The sequence below is a fragment of the Schistocerca nitens genome, chromosome 2, assembly GCF_023898315.1.
Source record: "Schistocerca nitens isolate TAMUIC-IGC-003100 chromosome 2, iqSchNite1.1, whole genome shotgun sequence".
Lineage (NCBI taxonomy): Eukaryota > Metazoa > Arthropoda > Insecta > Orthoptera > Acrididae > Schistocerca > Schistocerca nitens.
In genome coordinates, this window is record NC_064615.1 from 1,099,513,279 (window position 1) to 1,099,526,907 (window position 13,629).

General features: G+C 46.2%; 1 protein-coding gene and 1 pseudogene across 1 annotated transcript in view; both read right to left on the reverse strand.

Annotated features, from left to right (window-relative positions):
• LOC126235571 (lens fiber major intrinsic protein-like) overlaps positions 1–13,629 on the reverse strand; it is a 124,458-nt gene that overhangs the window by 70,713 nt on the left and 40,116 nt on the right. The window contains exon 2 of the mRNA XM_049944288.1: positions 11,324–11,426. Coding sequence (XP_049800245.1) covers positions 11,324–11,426 — 103 coding nt within the window. The remainder of the gene's footprint in view (positions 1–11,323; positions 11,427–13,629) is intronic.
• LOC126237606 (5S ribosomal RNA) lies at positions 6,084–6,200 on the reverse strand (annotated as a pseudogene).

Sequence of the window (13,629 nt, forward strand, 5' to 3'; positions counted from 1 at the left end):
AAGCTGCAGCGATGAGGCAAGATAGCTGTAGTATGAAATAATGATGTCGAAATTTTAGTTGGGTGACGCCAAATCTGGAAATTGAAAAATCTGGTAAATTGGCAGGACGCGTAATCCAGAAATTGGTAAAAAAAAGCTGGTAAGGCATCCCAAAACGCAGATGTACGAGCTAAAAAACTGAACACTTTATGCACATGTGTATATGTCTGCTTACTGTGTAAAATGCATCCGTTCTTGCAGATAGTTAGCTGTCTGACATTAAATGTAGGTCATGATGCAAACAACACTCAAGCAAGAGCTAATCACAATGTCACAACGTAACTGGTACTCAAAAGTATTCAAATGATCTGAATTATTTATCAATCATGCACTATTGCTCTCAGCCAATGGCTGTAGGGCTCCACTGCTCTTAGGCAATTTATTCTCCATTCGAGGTCTGTGCTCTGTGGTCACAGCATTATGGAGTGAATATTTGTTGTAAGAAATTTGCTCTAGGTATGTGTGATGCATGCTACAATGGTGTCACACCAGTACATCCAATATATCAATAATACAACCAGTACTTCCAACTTCCAAATTTGATGTCCTACCAGTTTGTCTGCTGTATAGCTACCATTTCCTGGGTTCGGTGCCACTCAACTAACAATTGGCAGACTATGCAATGACAACTCTCCTTGACCCTCTGCCTGTATACATCGAAGATCTTAATGTGGGGTCGTTTTAAATATGTGTGTTTCGTTAACAGAATCTATTTCTTATTTTTGTATATCAAAACAAAGTGGTATGGAACATTACATTCCTGTTCCTTAAAGTACCTCACGAAGCTGCCAATGTTTTACTTGCCACTCAATTCCTACTACCCCCACCCCGACAATAAATGCATGACAACTGTTTTATAAAACAAGATCTCCAAATGTGAGCATTAATAGCCACTTTCGTCAAGGAACGGTGGAACCCAGCCGCGAGGTAAAACTTAGCAAATGCGGGGACTTCTGTGATAGACTGTTTGAGAGAAAGCGGTCTCTGATAGCGCATATTGTGTAAATGCAAGCTTCACAACAATTTCCCGAACAGTGCGGCTTTCCTTTAATCGACAAACATTTATTTTGCTATTGTGTAAACGTAATTCCACCGCCAGAACATATAGCCAGTACATGTAAGTATTGTCAGATTGTATCAAAATGATTTAGTTTTGAAAAAGGTGCCAAACTGCTACTGATAAATTGCAGTCATTGACATTGATCATCACTGTAACTATGCTCTGCATCAACAAATCACACCACGAAATTAATAGTTTCTCAAAATAGGTAATAGAAATTTTATGTTAATTTCCATTACACTTAATATACTCACTAAAAATGATTCAGTAACAATTACAAAGTCGCCAGATTAAAATTCCGCTTGTAATAGAGATTTCTAAATTGGAAGTGATTAAAATTAACGTACGCCATTGTATGATGCGAGTTAGTCTACCATGATTCGTTCTTATTCGTTGACAGCTGGAATGGCGCTCTGTTCAAATTTCACATCTGGTGAACATACATTTGGATACTTTTCGTTTTCATTTATACGTGAGATATTTATGTTTGAGAATTTCGTACTTTCTCATATGTTAATGATCTTATGGGTCCATGAAATCGTACTATCAATCAGTACTTGTGCTGTACCGCTGTGGGGAAGTACATTGATTGTATCAAAAAAAAATTATATAAATTTTCGTTCTCCGTATTTATGTAAATGAACTGTTTTAGTTGCTTAAGTATAAGGTCAGGATATAAATCAAGTAGTGTGGTTTTTCAATGAGACACTGAATTAGTCCAGTTATTCATGTAAGTCTGCAGGCTTTCTTTGCTGTTACCACTGAACGTGAAATCTGTCATGTTGTTACGGCACATCCTGTTCCACTTCAAATTCCTTCTTCCACAATTAACATTTGAGCCCTCTGCTGGCATCTCCTTCGGGATATTCTGTATGTTTTTTGCTATGTTACTCGCAGGATTACACCAGTTTCGACTAGCGTATTTAGTTAGCTCCATACAGGATGAACATTAATAAAACCTAAAAACTTCAGGGAGGAAAATAGAGGAAGTAAAGTCCTATGAACGTGTGTCCGGAAATGGATCGTTACTATGGTAGACGGCGCTGGCGAATGAAAGATCCTCTGACCACGTACCGTTTGTTTCTTGCGTGTTGCCGGCTGTGTGAATGTCACAGCGTACTGCAGGCAGCCGAATGGTCCGGTGTTCATGTCGGCGACAAATCGAGATGGTGTCCGTGTACGACCAAGCAGACGGAAACGGTGGAGAGACAGGACGGCTGTACCAAAACAAGTGCCTTCACGGACACCAACCGTACCACACAACGTTTCAAGCCCCTTTTTAGGCATTTTGTGATGATGGGATCTTTCAGACGAACGTGTAGGGAGGCCGCAGACTGTGTGTACACCATATTTGGAGGACCGGGTTCCACAGGGCATGGAAACGAACCAAAGTACAAGATCCAGGCAAATGGCCCTCCAACATGGTGTAGGCCTAAGCATGATTATGTGCATCCTGCATGACAACCGCCACTACCCCTATCACCTGCGACGAGTGCAAGGATTATCAGCAGCAGATTTGCCTCTACAGGAAATGTTCTGCCGATGGGTTTTGCACCAGACCACCACAATTGTGGGATATTTGTCCTCTTTACAGACGAAGCAACCTTTACCAGAACTGGCATCATCCTCGGAGAATGGTTGAGGCGTCTCATCAGCATCGGTTCAGCGTCAGTGTGTGGGCAGGGATTTTTGGCGACCACATATTTCAATAGCTTATTATTCCACAACGCCTCGACGGAACAATATACCTGGACTCCCTGCGGAATACTCTGCCTGGGCTGCTTGACAATGCGCCTTTGACAATACGACAGACTATGTGGGTTCTACAATAAGTGACGGATCACCACCCCCCTTCCGCATTACAGTTCGCTGACACCTCAGCAGCGTCCTCCCCGGACGCTAGATAGGATGCGGAGGCCCTGTAGCATTGACTGTTAGATCACGGGACTTAAACCTCCCGGATTTTTAGCTCTGGGGGCATCTGAAAAGAGTTGTGAATGCTGAACCAGTTACTGGTGTGCAGACTCTTCAACAGCGTGTTCACGACGTCTGCGACGCTATTCCTATAGAGGCGGGAACGTGCTAAAGAGTGCGGCAATCGATAATTCGACGTGTGGACGTGTGCATTGCATCCCAAGGAAGCCACTTTGAACATCTGTTGTGACGTGGATGCGATGCAGCTCTCTAATGTGTACCAGGATGATTTGTTGTTGCTGCATGCGCTCTGGCCAGACACATGTTGATAGGACCTTTTTTCCTCCACCTCCAATCAGGAATTCGCCCCTGTAGTATGCCGGTTTTATTAATGTTCACCATCTGACATTAGAATTAACTCGAACATCCTCGTTTTTTCACACACTGAAACAGCATTTTTTCATAGTGTTGATAGTGTTTCAGCACCCATCATAGTCCTTAAGGGCTAATCCTATGGGTCTGCTCCCTCTTGAACGAAAATTGGCAGTTTGCTTATTGTGATAAAAAAAGCACGAAACGCGACGTTTTAGCTTTACTAAGAAGTGTCCCAATATGACGTCTGCTGGATCCAGCCAGTGGCGTATCAGGTGATGTTGGCTGAGATTTAGTTGTGCGTTCCTGGCGTCCAAAGGACATAATACATTGTACAAGCGCACGTATGGTTCGCAACACGCACTTCCATGTTCTGAAGATACAAAATGTAACGAATAAACTTCCTTTACTGTTCTGTTATGATATTGGTGGTCCTTCTCAGGAAACAATAACAGCCGGAAAATATCTGAGAGTAACGGTCCGGAGCGACGCGAGCTGGAATGACCGCATCAAACTAGATCTAGGGAAAACAAGTGACGGACTGGCATTCATTGGAAGGATCTCCAGGAAATATAAGCCATCCACGATAGAAGTGGCGTATAGAATACTTGTGCCATTTATTCTTCACTATTACTGACCAGGCTGGACCCTCATCAGGTTGGTTTAGTAGAAGGGGCAGAGAATATCCCCGTTTCGTCCGTTTCGTCACGGGATCGTTTAAGGGGCACTAGAGTGTTACAACGCTGTTCAACAAAAGTCCACTGCCAGACGCTACGAAGGAGCAGCTTTGCACCACGGAGTTCACTGCTAAAATTCTGACAGCGCGCGTATCTTACTTGATTATATGAATGCCGTAGACGGAAGCGATGGGAACTAGAACTGGCTGGAAAATTTGATTCGGGATCATGGAATGAAAGAGACAAGCGTGTAGCATGTGCCAAAGAGATATATTTCCATCACGGAGGTCTTGTTTAGCCATCACCCAAGGATGAGATACACTGTGATGCAGCTGCCCCAACCGCCGTCGTTTAATACAACCCGCAATGTTATCGCTGGCTCTCATACCGCACGTGCTATATTTTCTTATTTTCTCGCTCGCTACGAGAAAACTATAAGTTCTACAGAAAAAATAAATAGCACCTTTTGGCGGAAATTTAATGTAGTTAAGTATTGTACTGGGGTACGTTTTCGCTGGAGATCATAGTTTTCGAGTTATTCCAGAAAAAATTACAAAAGTGATCATTCCTACACCTAGACCCCCCAGTCAGGATTTATAGTATATTGTTCGTGGCACTCCCTCCTACCGCTAAACAAAAATTTAAATTTCACGAATTATTTCTCACATTCGACCTTTTTTGGTCTTCATCACTGGCGTTATCACCTCACCGGGTTAGTTGACCACTGACAAAATTCCAAATTGGCGTTTACCAGATAATGTTTTGTATTTTAACAGCACAAAATAAACAATTATATAGTATTTGTACGGGTTAAGTTTGTATCGAATTGTCAACGTAATTAGTATTAGGGTAACGTGTAGAAAAGTCGTTTTTCTTTCATTACCCCCACGGGAACGTTTAAATTATTAATTTTAACGACATAGCCGACTATGCTGGTGGCATAAAAGCCCAATCAGCAGCTACCACAACAGCTCAAATAAGGGGAACGGTCCGTGAAGTAGGAAATTTTTGAACAGTGGTAGAAAGGAGTGTTACGAACAACATACAAGAAATCCTGACTGGTGAGGGATGAGTGTGGGGCGGAGCTGTGTGCGAAGGTCACTGTTGTACGTTTTACTAGAATAACTCGAACGTCGCGGCCTCCAGCTACATAAAATTTCTTACAAAAAGGTGTTGATCGTTTCCTGTAGGACAAATAGTTTGCGCGTAGCGATCGAGAGAATATGAAATAGAAGTTGATGAAGGCCAGCTATAATATTTTGAGTTGCATAAAACGACAGCAGAAGAGCAGCTGAATCACATCCTACAATTGGAATATATCCGCAGATTACAACACCCTCCAGATTGACTTCGTATATGTTAGAAAGAGATTTAAACGTCAGGTTAAAGAAAGGTAGTAAATGCTATCTTAGATGCGAAGTGGGAAGTAACACGTGTCGTTAATGAAGAAACACGTGAACTGTAATTTTCTTACTAGAGATAAAAGAGAGGTAGAATAGTTACGGAAGAAATTTCCATTGTACTGAGTGATAACGATGAAACTGCAAGAAGATGGAAACAGTAGACAGAGAAACTGTACAGTGATGAAGTACTGTCTCGAAGTATGGTTAAAAAAGAAAGAGAAGAAGCCAGATGTATTAGTAAATTTATCTTTAAAGAGGAATTAGAACTAGCTGTGAAAAAGCTGAGAAATAAGAAAGCCCCAGGCATGGATAGCATTTCTGCTGAACAAGTTGGAGGAATGAAAATGAAAAGTCTGTTACAGATTGACCAGACAAAACATTTTGACCCCCTTATGGTCCACCCCGGGAACGCAATAGCACTCCGTCATAAGGCCACATGTGGCCCGCCGGGTCCATCCGACCGCCGTGTCATCCTCAGATGAGGAGGCGGATAGGAGGGGCGTGTGGACAGCACACCGCTCTCCCAGTCGTTATGATGGTTTTCTTTGACCGGAGCCGCTACTATTCGGTCGAGTAGCTCCTCAATTGGCATCACGAGGCTGAGTGCACCCCGAAAAATGACAGCAGCATTGGCGGCCCGGATGGTCACCCATCCAAGTGCTGGCCACACCCAACAGCGCTTAACTTCGGTGATCTGACGGGAACCGGTGCATCCACTGCGGCAATGCCGTTGCCTCCGGAACACCATACAGTAACATTTACTGTGCGCGGCCATGTGTTTGACGAGCACTGTACCTGATCGGTTTTCGGAACTGCGTAACACCAGACGTCTGCTCCCAGATCCCGCAGTTGCCGCCACTTACGAACTTGTGGAGGTTTGTGCACGTCGACCTGGTGGCTGCTAGAGTCCGAGATTCGTTTCAAGAGGCGACTTTGGCGGCCGAGACGTCAGGGGGAGCTCAATGTCGTGCTTCTTGGAGTAAAGCAGCACGCTTGTAGCACTGTCGTGAAGACGTTAGGCTGCTGGAAGATGCCATCGCTGTCGGAGAAGACGTGAAACGTTAAGTGATGCAGGTGCCCTGCAGTAACATGCACGTCGTCCACGGCTGCCACTGTACCTCCGACGCCTGCTAACGGCCCGGTGGAAGCCTCCGTGGCTATCCTCCACAGCATAATACTGCTCGCCCCTCTCCCCCACCGACCAACGCCCGTCGTCCAGATGACTAGAGTGGCCACCATGTTCTCCAGACACGAGCCCTATCGAACATGCCTGGGATGGATTGAAAAGCGCTGTTTATGGACGACGTGACCCACTAACCACTCTGAGGGATCTACGCCGAATCGCCGTTGAGGAGTGAGACAATTTGGACCGACAGTGGCTTGATGAACTTGTGGATAGTATGCCACGACGAATACAGGCATGCATCAATGCAAGAGGACGTGATACTGGGTATTAGAGGTACTGGTGCGTACTGCAATCCGGACCGCCATCTCTGTATGGTGGCACAACGTGCAATGTGTGATTTTCATGAGCAATAAAAAGGGCGGAAGTGATGTTCATGTTGATATCTATTCCAATTTTCTCTACAGGTTTCAGAAGAACCGAAGTGATGCAAAACTTTTTTTGATGTGTGTAGATAGTACAGATGATAAATATAGTAATACATCGAAAACTTTTTGTTTGTCAGTTTTCACTTGTCTTGACTCTGAGATGAAGATCTCTTTGTTTACGGAGTAGTTTTCGAACACGGCTATCAAACCACTCTGTCATCAGATCTGATACATAAGGCCACCCGTCCTACCTCACAGAGCGGGAGAGCTTTTGACCTCCAGGTTCTGTGATGGGGCGTGGACGCCCAGCAACTTGTCGCATGCTCGTGGCTTCACCGTCCTTCAGCCGTCCAGCTTCGCCGTTCTCAGGCACCGGGTCACGACAATCGGCCCTTCATCAAAGTCGTAACGTCAGAGACTTCCTCATTAGGAGGCCGTCTCGTCACTAGAACGATTCTTCATTCACTTCTGCTCCGCTCGCATACATTGCGTAACAAAACTAAAGGATGACTTTTTCGGAACCCTGTTGTGGTGTCACCGCTAGACACCACACTTGCTAGGTGGTAACTTAAATCGGCCGCGGTCCTGTAGTACATGTCGGACCCGCGTGTCGCCACTGTGTAATCGCAAACCTAGCGCCACCACATGGCAGGTCACAAGACACGGACTAGACCTCGCCCCAGTTGTACGGAAGACATAGCTTGCGACCAGACGTACGAAGCTTTCCTCTCATTTGCCGAGAGACAGATTGAATAGCCTTCAGCTTAGTCCATAGCTACTACCTAGCAAGGCGCCAATTGTATCAGTGCTTATAGCTTACTAATATTCAAGAGAGATGTATTCCAACAAGAGAATAAAGATAAGTATATTATTCCAGCTACGTACTTTTCTTCTTATTCATTAATAAGTCTCATGTTCCAGAACTTCAAGCCCGTCTGCGTTAGTTTAGCGTGCACCTAGCTACCTCATTGTGTCTATGCTGTATGAATAAGACACAACACCTGTAATCCCCACTCTTTTCGGCGTTTAAATTTGGAATTTGTCTCAAATGTGCCCAAGACGTTTCTCTGTGATGAAGCAAAAGCATGGCGCCCAGCGATGCACTCTTGGGTTCGCCGACGCTTCAGACAGAAAGATGTCGACGCATTCGAAAAAAAAAGTCCACAGCTCGGATGTTGATGTTAGCAGTAAGGTGGATTAATGATGTCGCATTGGCAACAAATTTTAGCACCATTTTACTCAATGCCACCGTGGAAATGGTCATGACAACCGCTCTTACTAACATTTCGCCGCTTCTTTTGACGGTTCTGCGATAGAGGTCAGAACCGCGACACCCGGCGTTGAAATCAAGCGGTTTTTTTTATGCGTGTCGGAAGAAAACATTTCAGACATACCGCCGCTCAGAACGGACAAGGAAAGGCCTCATGGGGCTCCATAAACAGCGTCAATGATATCACCACTTTCCCTCGGCAGTTGTTTTCAGGGTTGTTCTCGACAGTTTGCAGTGCGGTGAGCAACAGAAAGATGTCCTGGACAATCTTTGACACTGCTGGCACCCTTGGGCGTTTCAGCCCTTCTCTGTGGACACTGTGGATCTCCATTCCCACTGAACTTTGGAGTGCAACGCGACCGTAATTCACACTCTCGTGTACAATTTGAAACCACTATGGATCGTTCTAAACCTTGCTACGAAATTTGAACGTGATGCGAAGCAGCAAAGAGTACTTGTGCTTTTTCAGCTCTCATGTTTTCCGCCCTCCTGTGGCGTCAACACACGCAGTGCGACATTAACGTCATCAGTAAAGTGGCAAACGGCTCCTGTAAGACACCCCAATTCGGGAACACACTCGGTGAAACCCGTGCACCTTTCCCCAAAGCGTTAGAAATGTACACGTCAAGAACTTCGATACCAATTTAGCGTCGTGGCTGTTGTCGTGCCTGAAGGCTAGGCAACCCGTTTGACACCCCTTGAGTAGGGTTTACCTACTTTCGGCCGCTAGAGCAGCTGTCAAAATGAACGGATGTCGAAGTCTCTGACACATACGTTTGTAATGTGCTCAAAAAAGGTGTGTGGGTCACACTGAAGGTGTTGCTGAACTGTGGCGGAGGGGAGGGGAGGGGGGGGGGTGTATAGGCAAATTTGCGTTTTATTGACGCTCGTGTTCATGTTGCACTCCCGCGTGATGACAACACAGGAGGACAGAAAACAGAAGGACTGAGAAAGCTTAAGTACTCTTTGTTGCTTCGGATGACGTTCAAATTTCGTTGAATGGGTCTGAGCGGTCCCTAGTCATTTCAGCCTCTACACGAGAGCGAACTTATGGCCGTGCTGCACTCCAAAGAAAAGCGATCAAGTTCAATGAGTCTGCAGCCTCACAAAGTCCTTACAGAAGGGTTGAAACGTCGGAGGGTGTGAGCAGTGTCAAAGATTGTTAAGAACATCTTATTTCTCTTCGCACAGTGAACTGTCATTTTCTATGGCGAAATTTATGGGAATAAACGCCGCAGAAGAAGAGGTGTTTCAATGACGCCCTTTATGCCGCCCCCTGAGCCCTCTTTAATGTCCATTCTGAGCGGTGGGGCGTCTGAAATGTTTTCTTCGGCAAGAAAACTGCGTAATTTAAGTGCTGGGTGTTGCAGATCTGACCTCCATCGCAGAGGCATTAAAAGAAGGGGCGAAATGTTAGTAAGAGCGGTCTTGACGATCATCTCACCGTGTGGCACTCCGACGGTGGCGTCGAGCAGAATGGTCGTGAAATTTGTTGCCACGGTGACATATTTTGACCCACCTCACAGCTAACATCAAATTCCGAGCTCTGAACTCTTTTCCAAATGTGGGTAACGTCGAAGGGCGCAACTCTGTTGCACTATTACTAAGGAATGCTGTACGCATCTGTGATTCAAATTTCAAATTTAAGTGTCGCAGTGGGTGGGAATTAGGGGTTTCGAAAACTGATCCTTTGATTCTGTTGCGCAATGTACTTTTCCTACCGCATCATGTGACTGCAGTGGCACCAGGTGCCATTCAATCTCACGGTTGCATGTGGTCACCCCATTCTGCCTCACAATGCAGAAGTGTAAAACTCGTCCCCCTCGACATCTTCATTAGCTCTAAACGGTGAAGAAGCAGTCACGATGAGTGAAAAATGCTGAGAGCTGGCCGCTGTGACCGAGCGGTTCTTAGCGCTTCAGTCCGGAACCACGCAGCTGCTACGGTCGTAGGTTCGAATCCTGCCTCAGGCATGGATGTGTGTGATGTCCTTGGTTTAAGTAGTTCTAAGCCTAGGGGACTGATGACCTCAGATGTTAAGTCCCATAGTGCTTAGAGCTATTTGAACCATTTTGCTAAGGAGACAGGGTAAACAAAATGCAGGCAGCTGAGGCAACACATACACCTGCTGGAGGAGGGGTGCTGCAGCAGAGTAGCTCAGGCATGTCAGCAAAATGGTGACAGATGATGCAGCTGTCTTACCTGCCAGTGGAGGGGTGGCATAGCAGAGTAGCACAGACATGTCAGCAAAATGCTGGCAGCTGATGTAGAAGACTCACCTGCCAGAGGAGGGGTGGCACAACAGTGTGGGCATGTCAGCAAAATGCTGGCAGCTGATGCAGCGGACACCTTCCGCAGGAGGGGCAGTCCAGCAGAGTAGCATGGCATGTCAGCAAAATGCTGGCAGCTGATGCAGCAGACTGACCTGCTGGAAGATGGATGGCACAGCAGAGTAGCGCGGGCATGTCAGCAAAATTCTGGCAGATATGCAGCAGACTGGTCTGTCGAAGGAGGCGCAGTTAAGCAGGGTAGTGCGGACATGTCAGCAAAATGCTGGCAGCTGATGCAGCAGATTCATCTGCCAGAGGAGGGGTGGCACAGCAGAGTAGCATGGGCATGTCAGAAAAATGTCGGCAGCTGATGCAGAAGACTCACCTGCCGGAGGAGGGGTGGCACGGCAGAGTAGCATGGCATGTCAGCAAAATGCTGGCAGCTGATGCAGCAGACTCACCTGCTGGAAGATGGATGGCACAGCAGAGTAGCGTGGGCATGCCAGCGAAATGCTGGCAGATATGCAGCAACTGGTCTGCCGGAGGAGGCGCAGTTAAGCAGGGTAGTGCGGACATGTCAGCAAAATGCTGGCAGCTGATGCAGCAGATTCATCTGCCAGAGGAGGTGTGGCACAGCAGAGTAGCATGGGCATGTCAGAAAAATGTCGGCAGCTGATGCAGAAGACTCACCTGCCGGAGGAGGGGTGGCACGGCAGAGTAGCATGGACATGTCAGCAAAATGCTGGCAGCTGACGCAGCAGACTCACCCGCTGGAGGAGGGGCGGTGCAGCAGAGTAGCACAGCCGGCGATGGGGCCCACGGGCAGCAGCCACCACTGCAGGTGGGACCGGAGCAGCACGTCGCCACCTCCTGCAACAACAGCACACTCCACACTATCATCTCACACATGCTCACCTGGAACTTGCTTCCGAACTCACGTTTACATCACTTTTCGTGTAAAACAGTTTGCAGTACATTATCTGAATCATCTCTTACCTCACTTGCACAGAGTTATTCGTAACTACCTCTGAGGCCTCAGAAGACGACTTCTGGATTACTGCAGGGTGGGGAAAATAGAAGTGGACCGGAGGGTGGGGTTCCAGGATACAAAGAAACACAGCAAGGGAAAGGAAATACAGTACTAACTTGACTACAGCAGATGCTGAAAGTGACCACCATTCATCTCTTGGCACATTTGGGCACTGGTTAGAAAGTTGCTGAAGGCCGATCGAAACTGGACAGTTGGATTTGCTGCTATCTCATTCGAAATGTTCTGCTACAGTTGTTGAAGACTGTTACGATACACCTCAGACTTGAGTTGTGCGGTCCTGTATGTCAGGTACTGGGTGTCTATCACGGATGGTCCTCGAGTTTAATGTCCAGTAGTCTCCACACAGCCTCCACGATCTGTCCTTCTTACGTACTAAGTGTAGGAGCGAAGATCACAAGCTGTCTGACGGGCGAATTACCCGCGAATGTAACATTTCTTCGAATATCGATTTTGTTTCTGTCAGGCTCTCTGGTGTAGTTCTCTGTGCTTGTCGTGGAATTTATTGTCCTGGTATGGTAGAGATATAGTGCACTGTACGGTGTTTAATTCCTTTGGGTGGACCTGTTTAGTCGACTCGTCTGCTGTTCCGGTTGCCTGGTCGTCCGAAGTATTCTGATTTTCCTTTTCATATTGTAATTCCTCAGATAAGTTGTTTGCCTTTTAATGTCTGATGATGTACTGTTGTCTGTCAAATTTAACAAACATTCTTCCCGTAAGTCGACCGCCAATGTGAAACGTGCTAGAAAATCAGCATCAAATAAAGCTTCTGATATATCAGCTATCACAAAAGACCGTGTAAATTGCTTGAACAAACCGACATCAATCTTGCACGCTTTATGCCCATATGTGTTAATTACAGAGTTATTCACTGCTTTCAATAGAGGCTGTACATCTCGTTAGTTTCGTGGTGCGAGCTGATGTCTCACTCGGTATCCACCAGAAACCTAGTACCCTTATGTCTGTTTAATACGTACAACCTCTGTGAAGCAGAAGGATACGTATGCAGTGATGGTTGTTGCTGCTTAAATGAAAACACTGCACTCTTGCTGCACGTACCTTGGCTCTTTGAATAGGAGAAGCGTCTCTCCCAACACAATTTATGTGCATCCTGTGCCGGCTTCTTGTTTTACATCTATCCCGATTTATCGTCTGATTAATGTTAACTTGTCGTCGCTGTTGCGAGCGCATATGCGTTCTAAGGTCTTCTATTGTAGCTTTTAAATCTCTACTCTCGTTTGAAGTGTTTGTCGCCTGTCGTGGTGTGGCTGTGGCGCAGTGTACAGCCGTGGCTCCGGTTTCGCCTTGCTCACCACGGTGGTTATCGTATGCGGAATATGTCGGCGTCACTGCCACTGTTGCGGTTGGCTCGTGCGTCTCGTAAGTTTTATCCGCAGCAAGTAGTGATTTGTCAGCTGATGTCTCCTCGTACATGGTTACCGCAGTCCTTGCTTGTGCCGGATGCTGTCCAGCATCAACCTGCCAAAGACTGTCGGGCTATCTACTAGGATGCGTAAACGTCGCCAGTATTCCGACGGGGTCCTATCTCCCCGCTTCTCTTGCTACGCTACCTGCCTCACTCTGATGCACCGAGAAATTAGTACTTCTTCCAGTCTCCTCACTATAACGTCCGATATTAACGCCGAGGTTACTAATCACCAAACTAAACTTCTCGTGATTGTTGTCTACTCTCTGTTGTTGAAATATACAGGGTGATTCAAAAAGAATACCACAACTTTAGGAATTTAAAACTCTGCAACGACAAAAGGCAGAGCTAAGCACTATCTGTCGGCGAATTAAGGGAGCTATAAAGTTTCATTTAGTTGTACATTTGTTCGCTTGAGGCGCTGTTGGCTAGGCGTCAGCGTCAGTTGATGCTAAGATGGCGACCGCTCAACAGAAAGCTTTTTGTGTTATTGAGTACGGCAGAAGTGAATCGACGACAGTTGTTCAGCGTGCATTTCGAACGAAGTATGGTGTTAAACCTCCTGATAGGTGGTGTATTAAACGTTCGTATAAACAGTT